Source organism: Vipera ursinii, assembly GCF_947247035.1.
Source record: "Vipera ursinii genome assembly, chromosome: 1".
Taxonomy (NCBI): Eukaryota; Metazoa; Chordata; class Lepidosauria; order Squamata; family Viperidae; genus Vipera; species Vipera ursinii.
Window position 1 is genome coordinate 54,170,331 of NC_139512.1, and position 22,615 is coordinate 54,192,945.

General features: G+C 44.8%; 1 protein-coding gene across 1 annotated transcript in view; it reads right to left on the reverse strand.

Moving 5' to 3' along the window:
• Positions 1–21,392, reverse strand: part of PAX9 (paired box 9) — a gene marked incomplete at its 3' end in the record, with an annotated part of 42,849 nt that extends 21,457 nt beyond the window's left edge. Inside the window, exons 1-3 of the mRNA XM_083350291.1 lie at positions 21,171–21,392; positions 19,438–20,064; positions 11,247–11,389 (exon numbers count right to left, since the gene is read on the reverse strand). Of these exons, the coding sequence (XP_083206417.1) occupies positions 11,247–11,389; positions 19,438–20,064; positions 21,171–21,174 (774 nt within the window). The 5' untranslated portion in view covers positions 21,175–21,392. The remainder of the gene's footprint in view (positions 1–11,246; positions 11,390–19,437; positions 20,065–21,170) is intronic.
• Between the last annotated feature and the right edge of the window lie 1,223 nt (positions 21,393–22,615).

The following is a 22,615-nucleotide window of genomic DNA, read 5'->3' on the forward strand; positions in this document are numbered from 1 at the left end:
ATGTAGTACCATTAAGGACTACTCATTGAGTACGGTTTGACAACCAGGTACAAATCCATCTGGTGGTGATGCTGTCTATCCCCACTTTCTTCTAGCTTACCAAGAAGTAGATTGTGGTTTACTTTGTTGAATGCCTTACTGAAGTCTAAGTATACTATGTCCAGAGCATTTCGCTGGTCTACTAATTAGTCACTTTGTCAAAGAATGAAATAATGCAGACTGTAGTCCAAAGTACTATGAGACAATGTGGGAATCCTCTTTGTCCCACCAACAGAGAGGAAGGGAAGGGAAGAGGGGGAATTTTAGAGAAGAGGCTTGGGAAAGTTCATCCCTTTCAAAGTAATTGAAATGTTAAGGGACAGGGTAAGGGTAGAAATTTCTCTTAACCCTCAAGCAAGATGAGCAATGTGGAAAGTAACGAACACCAACTAGACAGGTTTCTCCATCATTCTTCTGGCTTTGCAGATGTCTACTAAAAAAGGATCAGAAGGTAGGGCATTGTTTCTCAAATCTGGCAATTTTTAAGACGTGTGGACTTCAACTCCCAGACTTTACCACCCAGCATCAGGTTGAAATTGCCAAGGTTGAGAAACATTGTAGTAGAGAGGGAAAGAAATAGAGCAAACAGTAGGCAATGACCTGGGCTGATGATGAGAAAGCAAAATTCTGTATTCTGGAAGGTTAGCAGATGTTAATATTTATCTAGGCTCGGAAATCACATGCTATGACTCAGATTTTTTTTAATTCGTTACAAATGTAAATAAAAACAAAGAAACCAACTTTTTTGCTATTCAAGAATTACTTTTACATTTTAAAAAAATAAAATGTCTAACCCAACTGGAGGCAAAAAGCGCTGTTAAGCTACTGGTAGACCTGTGTTAGGATCATTGGGTTTTGTTGTTTTTTAAATTCACTCCCTCCATCCCCAAAGAACCAATTTCACCCATGCCTCTCTCCGTGTTGCCTGCTGGGGCTTCAAACGTTTTAAGTGAGCCCTCCCCCCACCCCGCGCTTCAGCAAAAAAAAAAAATGTTGAACCCTGCAAAGATGACCTCAGGGTTTGGAGGAAATTGGAGAAAATGTCCTCGGGTTTAGCCCTTCCTGCCAGATTGTTGTGGTCTTTGCTCTTCTCATCTGGCTGTTCAGGGCCTCTTGGCTGCTCATTTGCAGGAAAGAGAAGCAACTTCTCTGCCCTTTTCCAGATTTTTCCCCCCAATATTCTCAGCTGCCTTAGAACTCCTGGTGGCCTTCTATCTAAGTATTAGCCTGATCTGATCCTATGCAAATCAAGGGAGTGGGGTGGGGTTAAAATCAGCCAAGTCTAGCTAGATGCTGCCATCTGCTGCAACCTGAAATTCTGCTTCCCATTCCAAGCATGAAGGTAATCTTTTGGGACATTTAAGGCTGTTGTCATATCTATACAGACAGGGTGGTGCAGCAAGAGAAAAGCAGTGTATTGCGTATTTAGGCAAAGAAATGAAGCCTGGGTTGATCAGCTTGTGGAAAATACGACTTTCACATGGGAAAATTCTCTTCCATGGAGCAATTCCTGAACGACTTTCCAACATTAGAGAGAAAAAGCAAGTAACTTGCGCATCAAACCACAAAAGGACATTTAGGATTCAAAGAGAAGGTGATTCTTTATGGTAAACGTAGTATGTTTTTAATAGTCAAGTCTAGCAATGGTATGGAAGACAGACGACTAAATGGAGCGAGCCTCCAGTACCAGGAGCAATCTACCACTTGGTACTACAGTGGGGTTATTACTGCTTTCATTCCCTGTCTAGATGTGAACTTTCCAAAGGCATTTGAATGGTCAGAAAGAAAAAAAAGGGACAATTCTGCAAGGCTTCCCATATTAACCGTGGCTTGTTCAATTATGCAAAACACAGGAAAACTCCACCACGCCAGCTGTGTCTCCAGAAGGAACCAACTTAAAAATGTACTGAGGAGCTGAGTTTCCAAATAAATCAGCTTGTGAATCAACCACTTAGGGAAGCACAAATAACCCCAATGCAAAGACTTTAATCAGCAAACAGCACACCAGAGCAGTGATATATTTAAATATTATTTATCTTAGGCAAGAGCCTTTGTAATTATCCCACTAAATGCAGGGTTACAGTCCTTATATTTTTACATTGGTGACAACTTCATTGACCTGTGGCAGCTGGTGTAAAATTAAAAAAATATTCAAGTGGTGAATCTGTCCCACTAACTTTAGGTCAGCCCCTATTCTATGGAGGCAATTACAAAACCACTACTTCCTGAACAAAATTTGAGTAATCAGGTTTCATTCAGGAAACTCTGCAGATTAAGAAAACCCACAGGCAAAACACGTATTTGACTATAAGCAAGCAGGAAAAATGCCTATAATGTCTCTATATCACATTATCTGCTCTGTTCATTGAAAGGCAGGATATAAACTAATTAAATAAATAATCAATCAGACCTAGTTACAACATAGAAAGACAATATGCATCCAAATTGCACTGGTGAACAGGAACTGTAAAGATTATATTTTTCTTTCGAGGCATATAAACACAGACTTTGCTCTCCTATTTTTATGGAAAGCGACAATCAAAACTGCCAAGATCTTTCACTGAGTAATTGTTTCCCTTCTGGTTGAATAACGAGTTCAATAATTGCTTAAATTGACATGCATTATCAGATGACCAAAACCCCAGTCAAGTGCTAGAGTTTCATTTGTTCAGGATTCAGAAGAGTGAGAGAGATTACAACAAAAACTTTATTGCTAAATAAAAGGCTAAATACAGTACATGGTGCATGTTTTTTTAAAACTGTCTATACAATACTGAGTAACCAATTTAAAACAATGTTTTCTAAGAAGGCTCATTTGAGTTGATTAATCTGCTGCAGCCTTCCCCAGCCTGGTGTTCTCCAGATGGGTTGGACTTCAGTATCCATAATTCACAGCCAACATGGGACACTGAGCATGCTGGCTGATGATTAAGATGTTGAAGTCCCAAACATCTGGAGGTCATCAAATGGGAGAAGGCTGTTCTATTGCTTCAGTTAATTAAGACTTCCAGTCTTACAAATGGAAATTAGAATAATAATCACCATTCATGGTGATGAAGAAGCTGCATTGCATTCTGATGGATTATGTTCAGTGTCCTCTTAATACTAATGAATAAAGAAATAGATCCTCATGCCAGAGTAAAATTAAAATCATTCCTAATGTCTGCAAGGCATTATCTTTCCCCCCAGAAAGTACTTCCTATTATTTAATATTATTGATGGCATACCAATTAGTATACTTTAAATTTACAAATTCTATGGCTATGAATCCCATCTTTCCTATAAAACAGACCTAGATACTAATTATCATCTCTTCTGCACCTGTCAATCAAATCTCTCTTAGTAGTCTAGTGGGGAGGGATGTTCCAGCCTCAGAATATTTCCTAAATGAAAACAGATAATGCCTACACACACACACAAATCTATGCATGGAAATCATCATTATGCATACAAGGAGGACGATAGCACATGTGAATCGCTCTCCCTTTAATGAAGTGACATATGCAGATATAGGGGGAATCCTGTACCAGCAGTAATTATTAGCATTTTCAGTCACACCCTTTTTATAAGTATTTAGCTATTTAATTCAAAAGCCATTAGGATTTTTTGCTGTTCTCACTGCAACAGACCAATACAGCTACCCACCCCCCCACCCAGGAAATAGTCATTGGGATCATGCCTAATCTCAGCCTTATGTCAGCAAAGACAGATCAGTCTTCCTAAGTAAGGCTGCTGTGCTTGGCCAACATGACCCTTGAAAGTGCGTAACTGCTTGTGATGAAAAGAAAAATGTATTTTTGAAATTGGTTTGGTCAATCAGATAGATTTGCTGTTGTGGAAATAGCTAGTTATATAACAATGTGTAAAAACAAAAAGTCGAGGTTAGAGTGTTTTTACTTTGTACTGTGCTAAAAAGAGTCAGAAGTCAACGCCTTTTCTTTTTCTTTTCCCTTCTCTTCCCCTTTCCTTTTCCCTCTCTTAATCCCCTATTTTTTTCCCTTTGTGTTTTTATATTTCATATATTAAATAAAAAGATGTAAAGTGCGTAACTGCCTAGATTACACCCACAACAATTAATGCACATCCAAATGCTCTAATGCACCCAGCCTGGAATGTTGGGGTACCTTGACCCTTTGTAATTCATGGGAGCAAAGGAGCTGAGTGCAGCATCAAAATCAACTTGATGTTCTACACCAGGGGTGTCAAACTCAATTTCATTGAGGGCCGCATCAACATGGCGGTTGCCCTCAGGGGGCTGGGTGGGTGTGGCCTGGGTGGGCATGGCCTACTGGCTGGGTGTGGCTAAAGTGTGTATGGCCTACTGGGTGTGTGTGGCCAGCTCTACATCGTTCGCATCAAGGGTGCCTATGGGGGCCTGGGCAGGAGTGGGACAGATCTGAGGGTCTCTGGCAGGAGGAGGGTCTCTGGGCCAGGGCCAAGGCAGTGGGGGCCGTTCCCTCACTGTTTCCAGGATGGCTTCGCGGGCCGCATGAAACCACTTCACGGGCCGCATCCAGCCCCCGGGCCTTGTCTTTGGCATGTCTGTTCTACACCATCAGCTTTTAGCTATCAAAGCATGGGGGGGGGGGACATCATTCCTCAAGGAGGCTTCTTCCCTCACCAAATGCAGAGAACTGTCCTGCAGAAGGAGGTAGATATAATAAATAAACAAATCTATACATATTTATTCAAAAATGAATGCCATGAAATGCAGTGAGATTTAAGTGTACTCAACAGGGGATTTTCCAGTATCATTATTACCAATAAGAGAGTATATTTGTAGCTCAGGGTTGAAATGAAGGGTCCTTGGTGCTCTCTGGCTGCATCAGGCTAGCACTGATGAGGTTACCTAGTTTGAGTAACGAAATGTCTTAAAAAAAAACAGCCAAGCTCAGAGAGCACCAAAGACCCCTTAATATCCTTATTCTCCTGCTGAGATTAAGACACATAAAGGTGCATTTTTTAAACAATGGAAATAAATCCACGTTTGCAATTCGACTCAGAGAGGTGTTACTGGATTGAGTAAGAAACTAGCATTCATAAAGCTGAGGATTCAAACTATGTTACTTGTTACATCAACATGCAAAGCTAGAAAAACTGTTACAACTTTTCCTAGTATGTGATCCTAATTACCTTAAAGTGCATTTTTCCTTGCTACCATCTCATAGTGATGCAGGGAGGAAGTTAGCATAGTGTAGGGAGTCCTCCATGTTTTTTCCCCTTATTTTTTCTTATTTAGTTTTATTCATTTATAACATAAAACATGAAAATACAAAAGCAAATAGTAGGGGACAACAGTAGAAAAAGGGAAAACAAAAAGGGTGTGAAGAAAGGGAGGGGAAGAAAGAAAAGGCATTGACTTCTGACTCTCTCTGTTGCAGTAAAATCAGACATTAAAATCAAATCTCAACTTTATACGTTTCTGTGGTAGTACGCACTAGCCATTTCTGTATCGGCAAATCAGTCTAATTGGTAAAACCCAAAATTATAACATCATTTTTTTTCCACCTCAAGCACAAAGTCCACAAGCAGTTTTCAAGTAAAAACAAAAGTACCTATGTCCTTTTCTTTTATCAGCACAGTCAATTTGGCCATCTCTGCTAATTCCATCAGCTTTTGTAACCATTCGTCCATGGTAGGAATCGAGGCACCCTTCCACTTTTGTGCACAGAGCAGTCTCGCTGCCATGACCATATATAAAATCAGAGTTCCAATTTTTTCCCCCAGTTCTCTTTCCATTAGGCCCAGAAGGAAAGTTTCTGGTTTAATTTTTATGTTCACTTTAAGAATTTTCTCCATTAATATAAGAATCCTACTCCAATATTTCTTTGCCTTATCACATATCCACCATAAATGATAAAAAGTCCCTTCTTTACATTTACATTTCCAACATATTTTGTAGGGTGGAAAGGTGCCACCAAGGTTTGGAACTGTTCTATAGGCGATAATGAGGCGTGAATTAGGGAATCCATCAAATTCAAAGTTGCTCCATCTCTTCCCAGATGGGCTGAATCTGGGACCACCAACAAAGCTACACTTGGAGCTAGTGTCCATCATCTCCTTGTTGCTGTCAATGCAGAAGAAATCATATCTATGAAGATTTGCTGTACCAGCTATGCAAACAATGGGTCTGGACTTGAGATGTAGATCTCCCCTACTACTTTCATTCACCCACTCCATTCAGAACTGCACTTCTGATGCTTTCACTTCTATTACTGTGTAAAATGAATGGAAATAAATGGTGTTCAGTTTATTTTAATGAGCCCTAAATATAACTCCTTAAGTCTGAATCCATACCACTGATTTCTGTAGGTAAACTTTTTTTTCCCTACCTAGATATATTTTGTATTAAAAGAGAAATATTAAGGTAAAAAGAAACAGCTGAAATCAAAATATTACATTTATTTTTCACTGTTTTCCTTGGATCACTGTTTTCTTTAGAACCTTCTCAGCCCAAACAGACAAGCTTCTTCTGAAACTTAATTGACTCTTTATTACCTAATGCTTTCTGCAGAAAAATCTAAGGGAAATTTGAATATAGACTCTCTGACCTGAAAGTATACTTAAAGAATACTCTGTAAAAGACAGAAATCCATGGCAGACAAGTCACCATGAAAGGATTCAGAGGAAACATCTGGCAGCTACTTTCCAGAATGATGAAAAACTAAACCATCTTTTTTTAAAAAAAAGAGTTAATTTAAGAATTACTCAGAAGATAGCTTAAAATGTATCGTGTTGATAGTCTAAAATACTGGCCCAGTCTGTAAAGGCTGGGGCATGTGGACCAAGATTATTCCAAAGGTCCCGCCTTGTCCAATCCAGTGTTCTCCACATACAGTATTTTAGATTATAACACTCACCATCAATCTGGGAATTATGAATAATGCAACCAACTAGAACATGAAATCATGCAGACATCGGAGGACAAAATCTCTGTGGTCCCTTCCCACTGCACAATTATTGGATTCTATTGTACATCTGAAAATCACCAACTGCATAAGGCATAGAGCATAGATGTGTTGGATGTTGATGCATAAGTATAGTTTTTCAACTTCATAAATAAGATTTTATTCATAAACATCACTTTGTAAACAAGATTTTATTAATATAGTTTGAGATGGCACTGCAGACTGACTTTTACTGAAAATAAGAAGTCCAACGTCTAAGAAATAATGTTAAAAGCATAATTACAGCACAGTTTTAATTGCTATACTTGACATTAAGTGCTTTGCTTGCTTCTTTGTTTTAAGTATCTTCTATTAAAGTTTTAAGGTGGCAGTGTATCTGAAAAACTCATTATATCATCCTTCCTTCCATATAGCCCAGAGTTTACTTTGCAGAAAATAAACTAAGGTGCTTCAAATATTAGTCATCAGTTTCACAAAATAAAAGGCATATTTGCTTTCAGTGCGTCGTGATAACACATTGGCACTGAAACCTTCTTTAACAAGGGACTAAGTAAGTTTTGGTTAAACTTTTAATCAAATGTTTGACTTTTATTTGACTTTAAAATCAGTTTTTTTAACATTTTGGCCTATTTTTCAGAGATACAAAACATTCGAGAAATAAACCCACCCAAAATTATTTTCTCAGCACAAGTGTACCCCATAAAAAAAGTAGGCAGGGAAACAGTATAATGTGTATATCCCGTGATACACCTCAAGACAATGTTAAAAAAAAAAATCAGCCCATTTTTTGAATCTGAAACCATGGGTGTTCCTCCCCAGGGAGGAAATACAAGTCAGCAGTCTGGTATATGAGCAAGTCTCCTGAAGTTCTGCTTTCCCTTGCCCCAAACTCATAGACAGTTTCAATGGCTCGGGCATGTTGGACATTTCAGAAAAAGAGGGTTAAGAAAACAGCTAGGCATCTTTCATAGCATCACAATTCTAAAAGGCACCATTGTATCTTGCAATGGAATAAGAATACATAACCACAGCAAATAAGATGTCTACAGGTATGGTAAAAAAAGTTGATGCCTTCAATGGTGCTATCAAAGCTTCATCTCTTTCTCTTTCTTTCTCTTTCTTTCTTTCTTTCTTTCTTTCTTTCTTTCTTTCTCTCTCTCTCTCTCTCTCTCTCTCTCTCTCTCTCTTTCTTTCTTTTTCTCTTTCTTTCTGACTACATTCTGTGATACAAACAAAACAAGCACTGGAGGTCCTAAGGACCGTTTGATACCTTGTGAAATGGCTAGTCTCCGTTCAGACATAAAGTAGGTTGTCAAAGTGATCAATAGACATATGAAATAGGACTTAAAAGTACCATCATGTATATGTTTCCCTCAAAATATGTATTAACGTGTTTGTTGAGGATGTTTGCTTAAGAATGCTTGCCTATACAGGATTGTAGCATCAACACATTCAGAAGACCCATTCTTTCATCTCAGCCTTCAGGGAAGCCCTTTGTTAGAAAAGAAGTTTCCCACAAGAGAGAGGTAGACCAACTGTTTCAACCAATCATCAAAAAGAAGAAAGAGAAGGTAGATCAAGCTACAGGCCAGCGTGACATGACTACCTTAAGAGAACGCAGAGCAAATCGTAAAGAAATCTGTAAGCAGTTTAAGAAAAAAAATGTGATAATTACCAGAAGTCAGCATGGCTTTGTCGATAAAGAATCTTGTCAACTAATCTAATCTTTTGATGGGGCAACTTCAGTGATAGATTCTACATAGACATTCACCAAAATATTTCCCTGTAGTATTTCTTGTAAAGTAATGAAATTGATCAGGGGAATAGAAATGGAGCCATCTGAAGAACAACCAAAGGAGCTTGAAATTTTTACCTTTGAAGAAGCAAAAAAAAAAGACAACTGAAAGAGATGGGATAGCGTTATTCAACTATCTGAAACAATATCACACCGAAGCAGCCCAGAGCCTGTTCTCTTTTATTTCAATGTACTGTGTACTTAAGTACATGGACTATTTTACAAGAAAACACACTCCAAGTGAATAGTACCAGCACCCCACCCAAATCCCAACATTAACAGCAGACCTGTGGTGGACCCAAATACCAAGATAGGTAGTGAGCTACCCTTTACTGAATTTATTAAGAGAGAATATCAGCAGACATCTGTAGGGAAGGTTTAATCTGCATTCCTGCTCTGAGTAGGCATTTGGGTCAATCGGCCTAAACAAGCTTTTTAACGGTTCCCTGAAAGTGTCAGGTGAGGCCCTACGCTGCCCCCAAATTGACAGGCCTTAAGTGTGCCTGGAAAAGCACCTGGACTAAGATCTGACAGAGGGCCATAAGACAGAATTCTGGACACATGGGCCTGTCACAGTGCACCTGGGCTAAAAACTGGTGAACCTCTGGCCAAAGAACCAAGGAGCTACCCCCTCTCTGGTCTGATCAACCCAATGCTGGGTTTCCTAATTCAAGAAACATACCCTTCCAGCATTCCCCTCCCAGCTGTAGATCTCAGAACAGGTTCACTTTCCTGGTAGAGCAGCTTGGAACTTACCAGGTGGAGACGCAGAGATCTGACCTCCTCCAAAATCAAATCTTTGGTGCTCTTTGAGTTTGGTTGTTTGCTTCCAGACGTTTCCAGACCATGTAATGTCTTCCGTGCTAGAAGGGTTTGCTGTCTGTTAATGAAATATTGCAAGCAAACAACCAAGCTCAGAGAGCACCAAAGATGACAGAGTTCAACCCTGAGCTATATCACATATATTCCCTTCTACTGGCCCCTTCAAAGTGCCATTGCTGTTCCTTCACCAATAGGAATAAAATGACCTTGGCAGCTTCGGTCCAACAACAGCAAGCATCACCATTAATTATGTGGGGATAGTCCTCCATTGGCCTAGATATCTGATTCTGGCTTGATTCTTTGAAAGCCAAAGTTGGGCATGCATCCTACTAAATAGAGAAAGCAGCCTTGCCAGCCACTTTCAATTCCTGTCACTTGCTGTCAATGGGCAAGGACCATAAGCATGCAGGCACGACTTTTGTGCATTTCTTCTGAATTTGACTCCTAGCCAGTTTACCCAGACAAGCAGTCGCTTTGGAACACATCACCTGGAAAGAAAGTCCAATGAACTGAGGAGGCTATCCCCAGATGACTACTACATAGGCTTACCTGGGAGTAGAAACAGAGTTCCCACAACACACGTAGTGTGACTAACTGAATTATATCCCACTTGACTGGCACAAGACAGTGAACCCTAAACTAACCATGTCACAAAGTAGTCAACCACAGTTTAACCAACATGTTGTGCAAACCCATCAAATGACATGATACTGAGCAAACTGCACTACAAATGCAGATTAAAGCCAGGACCAAACAATCTAGTTAAACTCTTGTTCCTTTCCTTTAAAATACAAGCCTGATAAAAAAAAGACATCTGAAAAACCAGACTTGCTAAAGCCTCTTGTGTTCAGCAACCTGGGGCTGCTACGCCAAAAAAAAAAAATGGCAGGAGGGGGGGAGGGAGGAGAGCAACTGATAAAATCCCCTTACAGAACTGTGCAGGAAGGACCTTTTTAGTTTTGCTGGCTGCATTCATACAGCATGCTTAGCCCGACTCTGGGGTTTTCCGGATTCGCACAACTTCCCAGGCACCATCACACAGAACCTCTATCAATGTTAATAGTAACTACATTGAAGCGTTGAAGGACGTTAAGTTCTTTGTGTAAGCCCAACCAGGGGTTCCTACTTGGAGCTCATCTAGGGCCAGAATAGATGCTCTGGTTCGGATTCTCCCCTCCCCAGATACAAACACGGGTCTTTTAGCCAGGCAGGTGGCTGAGTGGGATGCTTCTACTCAAAAGCAAATGTGGAGATTCTCAGACATCCAAGTCATGGTTTTCCCAGTGGTGCTTTTTCACCAGGCAACTGGCCTTCTCTCTCTCTCTCTCTCTCTCTCTCTCTCTCTCTCTCTCTCTCTCTCTCTCTCTCTCTCTCTCTCTCTCTCTCTCTCTCTCTCTCTCCCTCCCTCCCTCCCTCTCTCCCTCTCTCCCTCTCTCCCTCTCTCCCTCTCTCTCTCTCTCGACGTTCCGCTTCTCATCCAAGGAGAAAAAAGAAAGGCCAGTTGCCTGGTGAAAAAGCACCACCGGGAATAGCCAAAAGCAGGTGCCTTCAGGCAGACCCACGAAGCAAGCAGCGAGCGATCCCCCTCCTCTTCCCACGCCCTCCCCACCCTCAGCCAGCCACCCCTTCTGGCCCCGCCACGACGTGCACCCCTCCGTCCTCCCAGGCAGTCGCCCCCTTACCTGGCTGTACTTGGTGTCGTGTTCGAGGGAGCCCTTGTCCAGCCCGTTCACCGCAACGTGCTGGGCCGTGGCCGTGAAGCCGCTTCTGCTCAGGCTGCTCCACTCTTCCACCTTGGGGCTGTGATAGGGCGAGCTGTCGCTCACTGCGGGCAAACATACGACAAAGCGGAGTGAGGGGCGCGGCTTTCCTCTCTCGCCCTAGTCGCTCCGAAACGAGCTTTCTCCGGGAGCCAACCTAGGGGAAACCTAAGCGCGGAGGCGGGTTTCGCCCTTGAGAGAAGGACGGGAGCCCCGAGAGCCGGGCACCTGCCCTGCCCTGCCCTGTGGAGATTTCCGGAGGGAGGCAAGGACCCAGACAGCCAGCCCTGCCCTGCCTGCCCGGCCCCCGCTTCCTTGGAAGCAAATGCACGTCTAAGCCGAGCAGCTTCGACGTCCGACAGACTCGGCTGCTTCTCTCGAGACCCCACTTGCTTGATCCCTCTTGGGCTCAATATGATGCACAGTGCTTCCGAGGCCGTCTCCTTCGAACCAGGTTTGCGGCACTCCAAAAAAAAAAAATCCTGGGCGGGGGGGGGGAGACTCGGAGGTGGCTAAGGACACTTTTCAATGGGCGAATTAGACTAAATAAAATAAATAAATAAATAAATAAATAAATAAATAAATAAATAAATAAATAAATAAATAAATAAGTAAAAGAAAGAAAAAGAAAGAGAGAGAAAGAGAGAGAGAGAGAGAGAGAGAGAGAGAAAGAGAGAGAGAAAGAGAGAGAGAGAGAGAGAGAGAGAGAGAGAAAGAGAGAAAGAGAGAAAGAGAGAAAGAGAGAAAGAGAGAAAGAGAGAAAGAGAGAAAGAGAGAAAGAGAGAAAGAGAGAAAGAGAGAAAGAGAGAAAGAGAGAAAGAGAGAAAGAGAGAAAGAAAGAAAGAAAGAAAGAAAGAAAGAAAGAAAGAAAGAAAGAAAGAAAGAAAGAAAGAAAGAGACTTCATTTCGCCTACAGAATTCCACTCCTAAAATTTTGTCCGCTAGGAAACTGATTTGGCTTGTGGCTGCTATCTAACTGAAATAATGCATCGGGGAGAAGAGTTTGGAGAGTCAGGAATAAGCCAATAGTTTGGAAGGAACTGCAACCCCATTCACACTTGCAACCAGACTCTAATGCTTGCTTGTGAAGTAAACCGCGCGGTTCAACAAAAGACGTCTCCTCCTTAGTGGTTTATAGCGGCGCTTCCCGCTGTCTCTCCATCCTTGTTACATCGAAATAGCGATCGATTAAACTGAACCTTTACGAGTCTTCAAAAATTACTAGAAGGGAAATGACCTCAAGGAAACGTAGGACTGAATCCTCGCACAAATTGAAAAAGGCCATTGAACCCTCCTGATTTCAGCGCTGCTTTCTGTGGACTAACTAAGCCCGTTTGAGGAAGATGAGAGCTTCGGTGGGATTTGTTTCATTACAGTAGCGCTTTTGGTAGTGACCTTAAGTACCTCGGATCTCAATCTCCTGAATTGGTTACAACTGCAGCTGGGATATCCTGAAGTAAACCGATTTATTTAACTTATGAAGCGCGGATTCCACTCAATTATTTTTTAAAAGAAAAAAGAAAAGAAACCCAGATAAGTAAAAAAGCGAGAGCAGCTTAAATAGAGTAAAGAAATAAAAAATAAAACAACAGCAGACCAGGGTAATTCTGGAGTCTGGGGCAGCTGGGTGACTTGAGACGTTTCTAAAGCGACTTGAAGTAGACAGACAAAGGTTGCTACTTCCAATGGCCAGCAGTAAAAACGTCCCTTCTTCCACAAATTAAACGAAAGGGCGTTTGGTGTGCGTGAGAGAGAGAGAGAGAGAGAGAGAGGAGAGAGAGAGAGAGAGAGAGAGAGAGAGAGAGAGAGAGAGAGAGAGAGAGAGAGAGAGAGAGAGAGAGAGAGAGAGAGAGAAAGCAGCGGCATTTTGAACAGAAGCGCCTCACACACACACACACACACCCCGTTTGGGTTCCAATCAGTCGCTGAACTCGAACTAGATTCCTTTCCGAAAGGAAATATTTTGTGCTGGGAGGGGGAAGGGTGGGGGGGCCTGAGGATCAATCAAAGAAATCCCGTCGGCCGCCAGCCTGCACCCCCTCCCCGCGCAGCCCCCCAAGCTAAAGCGGACAGCCTCTGAGGGTGGAATTCTGTGCTCTCATTGACGCCCACGAAGCCCGACTTCAGAGACCGAGCTTCATCCTCCTCAGCCCAGCACTCAGGGTAATTCATCCCGAATTACCCTGGAAAAATAAGCAAGGTCCGTGCAATCCATAGGGCCACTTCCAGCAGATCTCGAGGTTTCAATTCTCCCCCACCCCACCCCTTTTATACAAACCCTTCATTTTCCGTTTTTCCTTTGAAACCCAAGGAACCTTTTTTTTAAAAAAAACCGTGCTAATACTCCCGGATGGGAATTTGATCATGGCTGGGTTAAAAAAAAATGACTTACATGTTTTTAAATGTAGGCATGCTTTAAAACAATTAAAATCTCCAGTTCCTTAGTCTTGGGTACACAGAGAGGCATGTAGTTTTTCATTAACTTGGTGGGAAGCTGGGCAGGCCTGTTTTTTCTCTTCTGCAGAAAATTCAGGTGAACTTAATTCTTGCCCAGAGAAGCTAAATTTGATTCAGTTTAACGTCTAAGTGCCACCCACCAGCCACCTGGGCTTAATCACATAACCCGCTCTCTGTATATATGTACAATTCCCACTTCCTTCAATGGAAGGGACAGGAAGTCATTTTCTCATAATATAGCATACCCTTTTGCTGAGGATGTATTACCTACCCCTATTATTATTATTATTATTATTATTATTATTATTATTATTATTATTATTATTCCCATTTATTTATTTATTTATTTTATTTTTATTTTTATTCCATTTATATCCCGCCCTTCTCCGAAGACTCAGGGCGGCTTACAAGCTTAGCAGTAGCCTTCATTCTATGTATATGCCTGCTTATTAGGGCTTTCACACACACACCCCAAGCGGCATTATTACAAAGTCAGCTTAATTGCCCCCAACAATCTGGGTCCTCATTTTACCTACCTTGGAAAGATGGAAGGCTGAGTCAACCTTGAGCCTGTTGGGACTCGAACCTGCACTAATTGCAGGCAGCTGGTGTTACTTAAGGAGGCATTAGCCCACTGCTCCACCAAGGCTCTATTATTATTATTATTATTATTATTATTATTATTATTATTATTATTATTATTATTATTATTTATTGCAAGGCCTCCAAAGCTACCAGGTAGGGCAAGGAGAGTTAGGGAGATCGTTCAAGAAATTCCTGCCCCAAACTGTCACAAAGAAGAGAGGGTCAACCTATTTTCCAAACACCTAGCTAGCAGATGGAAACTTACCAAAAAGAAACTCAACCTAGAGCTAAGAAGAAATTTCCTGAGAACAATTAATCAGTGGGATTTGCCTTCAAAAGTTGTGGTTGTTCCATCATTAGAAGTTTTTAAGAAGAGATTGGACAACGCTCTGTCCCAAATGGTGTAGGGCAGGGGTAGGCAACCTCGGCTCTTTTATGACTCATGGACTTCAACTCCCACTTCAATTCCTGAGCATATGCTGGCTCAGGAATTCTGGGAGTTGAAGTCCATGAGTCATAAAAGAGCCGAGGTTGCCTACCCCTGGTGTAGGGTCTCCTGCTTGAGCAGGGGTGCTGGACTAGAAGATCTCCGAGGTCGCTTCCAACTCTGTTATTCTCCCAATACCTCTTTCTATTAATAAAGCAGTTTGAGGGGAACATCCCTGAGAAACGTATCTATCTCCTTAATACCCTTACAGAGACTGTGGTTTCATGCCATGCTTGACTTTTTCCAGTTCAGTTCAAGCGAGTTTAGGAGGTCCACCTGGCATAGCTGGAGGGAAACGTTAACCTACCAAGGAGTTGAATTTATAGCATCCCAAGGAAGACGCTAGCCTGCAGAGAATTTGCAACAACTGGAGCCTCATCACGTTATGCATCGACATTAAATTTATTGCGGATAATCCTAAAAAAAAACCCTAAAAGGGCCGGCCTGCCGCCTGCTGCGCAGTTTCCAACACCTCTGTTTCTTCCACCAGCTCCCACTTATTTCATCCTAGCAGGAAAGGAGGAAAAGGCGACAGGATTAAAGATTCCAACGCCCTTGAAACTGGCCTCCTCTTCTCGGGCTGCCAACCGGTGGAGGACCGTCGGCGCCCTTATTTCTCAAACGAAGAAGACAAAAGTTACACCATCTAAAACAGCGTTTCCCAACCTTAGGAACTTGAAGATGCGTGGACTTCAACTCCCAGAATTCCCCAGCCAGCTATGCTGGCTGGGGAATTCTGGGAGTTGAAGTCCACGCATCTTCAAGTTCCTAAGGTTGGGAAACGCTGATCTAAAAAATAAAAGATTCTCGAGGGCAGGGGAAGTAGAAATGTAAGAAAGACTTCTCTCTGGGAACTGATTCTTGCTCTGAAACTCTTTCTCTCTCTCTCTCTCTGACCTACGACATGGGCGCGCAAACACAAGCTTGTACACACACGCACGTGGCACATCGACACATACCTACAGGTACTAAAGTGGTCTCTCTTCCAAGCCTACTACTCTTTCGCGGTTAGGAAGGGAGATGCCGCGGAAACCCAAGTGGCGTCTCAAGTCGTGGCAGTAGGACCAGAGGAAGGAAGGTCCTCTGGGTTTCGGTCGGCCCACGCTGCCCAGCGGCTGCCCCCCCCCCGCCCGATCCTTCACCCGGCGGGACCCAGAAGGCTGCGCAGCCCAGGGAGGGGGGGGGGGGGCTAAGTAGACCTGCGAAGCCTGGACCGTGTGATCGAGCTAGAGGCAACCGGGAGGGAGAAGCCTTTGAGAGGCCAAGCGAAGACGGCTCAAGAAGCAGAGAGCAGAAGGCCTTGCAGCCAACGCCAACCAACCCCCCTGCGCTCGAGTGGCCTCGGAGCCGGACCGGCCGCGCTTCTCCGCCCCTCCGCGGCCGAGTACTGTGGCAGGCCCAGGCCGGAGCCTCTGCCTGGGTGAGCCGTCTCTGGCGACCTCCCTTCCCCACGAATAGGGCTTCCTTTCGGAGGCAGCAAGGTCAACTTAACCAATAAATCAAAGCCGAACAGCCTCGGGTCAAGCTTCGCGTAGCAGAGGCGGGAGAGCGGGGGGGGGAGCTTGGAGGCAAACCCAACGCTTCCACCCCCCCCCCTCCGCTCCCCACCGTTCGCAGGCCTCCTAGCTAGAGAGGTGGCCTCGCCCCCCCCCACGGGGGGGGTTTAATAAACACGGAAATCAGGCCAGCTCGCGCTGCTTGTCCGGCCGCCCGCAGTGCTGCCCCCCCCCCCCGCACCCCGCCTCCCACGCGTCCTCTGCGCACAACGATCTTCGCAGATGTTCTCTCCACGCCGGACCAAAAGGCGGGGAAGGCTTAAAAGCAGCGCTCCCGGGGAACGGGAATTTGGGCAGCCGGCGGGATTTTTTTTTTAGGGGATACTCAGCAAAAGGATTGGGAAAGGGACGCCTCTTTCCTTAGCAATAAAGAAGGCCTGCGCTCTTAGCGTTCTTGTTTGCGCGAGCACCACACAAACGCGCGCATCCCGCTTCGTCTCTCGCACAAACGTGGTGGGCGGGCGGGCGGGGGGGGTGGAGAGGGGAGGAAGAGGTTACAAGCCACGGTTGGATGAAAATGGACAACTGCATTTGTCTCGCCTGCTTTTACGTTTTCTGAAATTAACTCGGTTGAAAGCGAGGAGACCTTAAACTTGCAGGGGTCTTCAAACTTGGCCCTTTTATGACTTGTGGACTTCAACTCCCAGAATTCCTCAGCCAGCTTTGCTGGGAGTTGAAGTCCACAAGTCATAAAAGGGCCAAGTTTGAAGACCCCTGCCTTCAAGAGTCGAGGCCTTCACGCGAGTACCGGCGCCTACTTGCCCGGCACTCGCCGCTCCGATCAACGCTTAGCTAGCCTTCCTAACTTCCCGTCTGGAATTCCGCAGCGAGGTCGGGAGAAGGGAGCGGAGCGGAGCGGAGAGCAGAGCAGAGCGGCGGGCCTCGGAAAGGGCTAAAAACGCAAGTTAAATACTATAGGCAGTTTCAGTTTTCTGGACCACCGCTTCGGAGCACAACAAAGCGAAGCAGGAGAACGAAAGCAATTAGGTGACATTTGAACTTCCTGTCTGAGCAAATTTGCCCTGATTGCGAGAACTTGAGAAAGACTTGCCTGCAATTCCGAGGAGGTGCCTTTGCCATAGAAGCTCTGACTTGAGAGCAAATATCAGCACAAAAGCCTGGCCGAGAAAAAGTAAATACACCCGATCGGGGATTATGTGTGTTTCTGTTGCTTAGGTATGCTGATCTGTTCTGGTAGCCAAAAGAACTTGGCCATGAAAAGGTCTAGCTGTGTTTGTTCATCACTGTAATAAATTGTGGGATTATTTGATACCTACATGTTTATTGTATGTGTGTGTCTGCATACGTGCGCACACTTCATGCACACACACTCAAACACGTATGCCTTGGGAAGTCACCCTTTCACTAAGAGACCTCTATAATTCACAAAAGCTACTAACACGATAAAATTATTAGTGTTTAAAAAGCCACTGGGTTCTTTAATGTTTTAAGAGGTTGGTTGTTATGTAACAGACATCATTACTAGTTACTTCTCTTTTTCATAAGTACAAGAACATAGCAATACAGGAAGTTATTCTTTTCCCAACCCATTCAGCAATTATCTTTTAGCCATACTTAGATGCAGTAGCCAATATGAGGCAAATGGCAAACTAATCCAGAAATGAGATGCATCAGCAACACTGTTTACACAGATGTTAAATCCAGTCAAGATCAACACAACCCATTCACAGAAAGTGTGCCAATGTTGGAACTTGTGTTTTAGTTGACTTGATTTTATTTCAAAATGTGAATAAATGTAGGTAACTAAATCGGAAAGCTGCTTCTGCATTTCTCTGTGTGTTCATTTACATTTGCTTCTTTTAGTTAGCTCAATTAAATTGGAGAATTGTAGAAATGTGCTTATATCTTTCCTAGATTTGTGTGTCCATGTTGTGTGCTTATGTATATGTAATAAATGCATAAGGACATTTCCCCTCCCTCCCAGCTTTAATTAATGCTTCTATCCCAGCACAGTGATATTGTTCATCTAATGGAGACATACAAGAGCTTCACTATAAATGAGCCGAACCTTCTGGTTTTGAAACAAGAGTGCTGCCCAAACTGATAGTGTGCACATGTTCTAAATATTGCCAAAATCTTGGTTCATACTATTATATAAAGTAATATAAGTAAATTTATCATATCTGCTTCCAAAATAATGGGTTGTCATGAAAACATTTTTATTGGGAGAAAATATTATATTTCTTTCCAATTTCATTTATATCTCTTTTGTAGTTACATGTAAAGAGAAACTTATCTGGGAATCACTTGTTGTTCAATCACGAAATGCCACAGGGCTCATTCCCAGGGAAGAAAGCCTGTGCAAACAAAGCCTTGGCCACCAGAAAGTTCAGCCAGACATCTTTACTGAAATGTATCAGATACATAAAATTTGAGACAAGTTTTTACATCCTGGGGATCAGTGGCTGTTAGCCTTGGTGGTGATGTGACTGCTTTTGAAGGCCATCTGCTGGGCTTCCTTGTACAGTTGGTTGGCCACTGAGAGAGCACACTGCTGGACTCGTTGGGCCAGGGGTTTGATCCAGTAGGACTCTGCTTACATTCTTAGGATCCCTTTAAAAGGAAAGGCCTTGCAGCTAAGTGAAAAATAGCACTAGGTCAAAGAGAGAGGAAATTTATTTAGAACCAAGTTCCACCTAGGCCATTACCACTCAAGCAATCTGTAGCATTTATGGCATCATCCAACACTGTTCATAAAGACAGACTTTAGGTGGGTGATCTATAACTGTGGGATTCCTTCAAAGCCCATCAGTTAAAGACCAGGGAATTAAGGCTGTTGATGATCCTCAACAAAAGCAAATTCATGTCCTTTTATGAATCTCTTCCCCCTTTGATGAAAATACACTAGACCTTCTCTGAAGGTATAGAATTGGCTAGTCAGCGAAGAAACCACTGGGGACCCCATTCCCCCCAACCCGCCCAACTGACCGTAGAACTTCTGGAAGGGGCGAGATTCTTGGGTTTGGTTGACCAATCCTGTCCCTAGCTGGAAGTCTTATCCTCTTACCTTGATCTGTTATGGACCTAATTCCCAGGATATCAGTGACGGAGTGAGAGGAGGGCCAGGTCCGAGGCATATGGACGGCGCTGTGGATCGTCGGCACGCCAGGTGGGGTAGGCACCTTGGCACCTGCTGCAGCTATGGGGCTGGGATAAGAGTAGATGTGGTTGTAAGGCAGGGCCGGCTGCGGAGCTGCCTGGTGCTGCTTGTAAGACTCGTAGTGATTCTGCTGAGAAAGGTTGCCAATCTTGTTGCGCAGAATCCGGCTAATGGAACTGACCGAGGGTACGTTGTACTTGTCGCACACGCCGTCGGCCAGCAGCCGGTCCCGGATCTCCCAAGCAAAAATGCCAGGATCCCTTTGTTTGTAAGTCCGGATGTGCTTCACTACTGTCGGCGTGGTGACCCGCGGCTTGCTACCTCCGATGGCGCCGGGTAAGATGGAGCCGGTCTCGTTGTAGCGGGCCAGGATCTTGCTGACGCACCCGTGGGAGACGCGCAGCTGCCGGCTGATGTCGCACGGTCGGATGCCCAGTTGAGCTAGTTCTACAATCCGAAGCCGGATGGCGTTGGGCAAAGGGCGGCCGTTGACGAAGACCCCGCCAAGCTGGTTGACCTCTCCGAAGGCTGGCTCTGCAAACAAAGAGAAGCAGCGGCACGTTGGAAGAGGCGCCCGGAGTCTGGCGAAGCTGAGCCGGACACAGTCACCCTGGAACGAGGGCAGGGAAGGGAGGGACATCGAACTGCTAAATGCTCAAGGCGCATCCCTTCCCGGGGCAGGCTGGCTTGATCTTGGGCTGGTCGCCACTGCCTGGGAAGCGAGTTCGGCTTTTTTTAAAAAAAAATTCCTGGTAAGGGAGCATAAACATAGCTTGTAGCTGCCGCCTTAAGGAGTTCCTCCTTGCAGGCTTCTAGCGGCGGGCATTCTGGCCCTTGAGTTTCCCGAGAGACTTCCTCCCTGAGTGCAACCAGCAACTAGCAGGCGGTTTCGGACAGCAACCGCTGGCGAGTATCCCTACAGACCTCTTCCCAAGCCCCGCAGGGCCCCGAGTCCGCACATTTCCCGCATTCGAGAGGAAGCCACTCCAGACAATTCACTCGCTCCCGGGATGGGGGGCGGGGGGGAGGCGAAAGGAGACAGGCGAGGACCGAGGCGTTCCTTGGAAAGCAGTCCAGCTGAAAACTGAGCGGACTGCCTAGTCAACGCCGTTGGGGCGGCCAGCTTCCTTCTCCTCCTCCCGAGGTGGCGCGTTAACTAACTTTTCTAGCGAGGGCAAAAAAAAAAAAAAAGCAAAAAGCAGAGTGCCTAAAACAGGCGGCCGGAAAAGTTAAATAAAGTCGCAGAGAAGTGGGAAGCGGCCACCGATTGAGGGGAGTGCTTTCTTCTCCCCCCCCCCCCCCCCCCCGAGAGCCAGCAATGCTTCTGAAGTTTCCCCGCCGAAATACAGGCAGCTTTCAGGGGGAGAAGGGGAAGAGAGAGTCCGGGGTTCCAGAAGTCTGGGAGTCGGTCAGCTGCCCTCCCCCTCCTCTCTCCCCCCCCCCGCCCCAATACTTCGGGCTCTCCTTCTCGAGCATTGGCGCTTCTGCGGCCGCCGCCGTTGCTTCTTTAACGCCTCAGTCTGAGCAAAGCTAGCCGGGCACGCTGGGAGCTTTGAGCCACCGGATTGCCCTCCCGCGCCCGTCATCACCCCCCCACCCCACCCGCAAACAGCCTCCGACGCCTCTCCAGCGACACTTACCCATGGTTTGACTCAGGACGCCGAGCAGGGTGCGTGGAGATCCCCGGAGGAAACTCGGCGTGGGATAGGTCTTGCCCGGCTCGCCGGGATCGGCTCTGGAGAAGGCCCCGGCTCGCTCGGATTCCTACTGCGGGAAAAGGCGAGAATGACAAGAAAAAGGACCCCAAGGAAGTCACTTTTCCGAGCCAGGAGACTTAAGTCCCGCATTTCAATCTCGCAGCAACGTGGGCTGGGCTGGGTCGGTTGGGGCGTCTCAGGCTATCACTCACCAAAGACACACCCCTTAGAAGGTGGACCTAAAAGGAAAGGCACCCCCGGATTGGTAGGGAAGAGTGACAGACAGTCTCACCCTGGAAGGGGCTTCCGTTCGCTTTTGCAGTCAAGCTGGATCAGCACCTGGGTTCCATATGCAACTGCCGCGCACAGAGATGGCAAAGCTGAATTGCGGGAGGCCATAAATTAGAGGAAATCTAACAGCAGAACGTGGAAAATGTATTAACAGGAGGAATAGCCGCTCGAAGCGGTGTTATTTTCACAAAAGGGACTCGCCTTCCTTCTGCTTTCAGCGCCAGTAGTTTAAGTCGTCGCATTAAACTTTCAGGAAGACGATGAGACTGGTTGTTTTTTGTCCCTCATTTTAGAAAACAGAGAAATAATATTTCCTGGGAAATAATATTTTCCCATTTTAGAACAGCTTCTTTTTTATTTCTTCAAGAAAATACAGTTCTATTTCCGCCTGGCATTATTTATCGTTAGTGGCAGCAAAAACTGTAGAAAGGAAAGCTAGAGATCTGGACCCAAAAGAATGCCAGCAAGGAGGCGGGTGTTGATGGAAATCAGTCGAGTTTAACTGCCAGAAATCGAATACCTCGTTTGTTCATCCACAAACAAGTTGATCACGCAAATATGTGTCAACTTTTGCAGCATAAGCAAGGCCACAAACAAACGCACTTTTCCTGCACCATGAAAGACGGTTAATGTAAATGGATTTAAATGGAATTGCTTCTTTTTGCGTCATTCGGACCGCAGCCGATGAAAGAAGATTTAGAAGAAATCACCCTCGCCCAAGGCACACAATGACACGTTACTGGCGGTGGGGGGGAGGGGGGTTCTCTTGCTCACTCGCAGCTCCGGAGGTATTTGTACAGGATCCAAGATCGAGAAGCCTGTCCACTTGTAACTATCGCCTCTTATTAAGGGCCTGTGTTGTAACACTCCAGCATGAAAACCTAAATAATGTAATAAAGGCTTCTTTGCTTTTTTAAGCTTTTGAGCTCAGCTATGGGATCTTTGCGAGGTTAGAGGTGGATCGGGATAATGCACAGGGTATTGGCACTTGTGCAGAAACATCCCCCCCCCTTAGACAAGTTTTCTGCACTTTCCGGTTAAGGAGAGAAGCGATCCGCCAGCAGATCCTCTAGCCGCTGTTTGGTCAAAGACGTTCT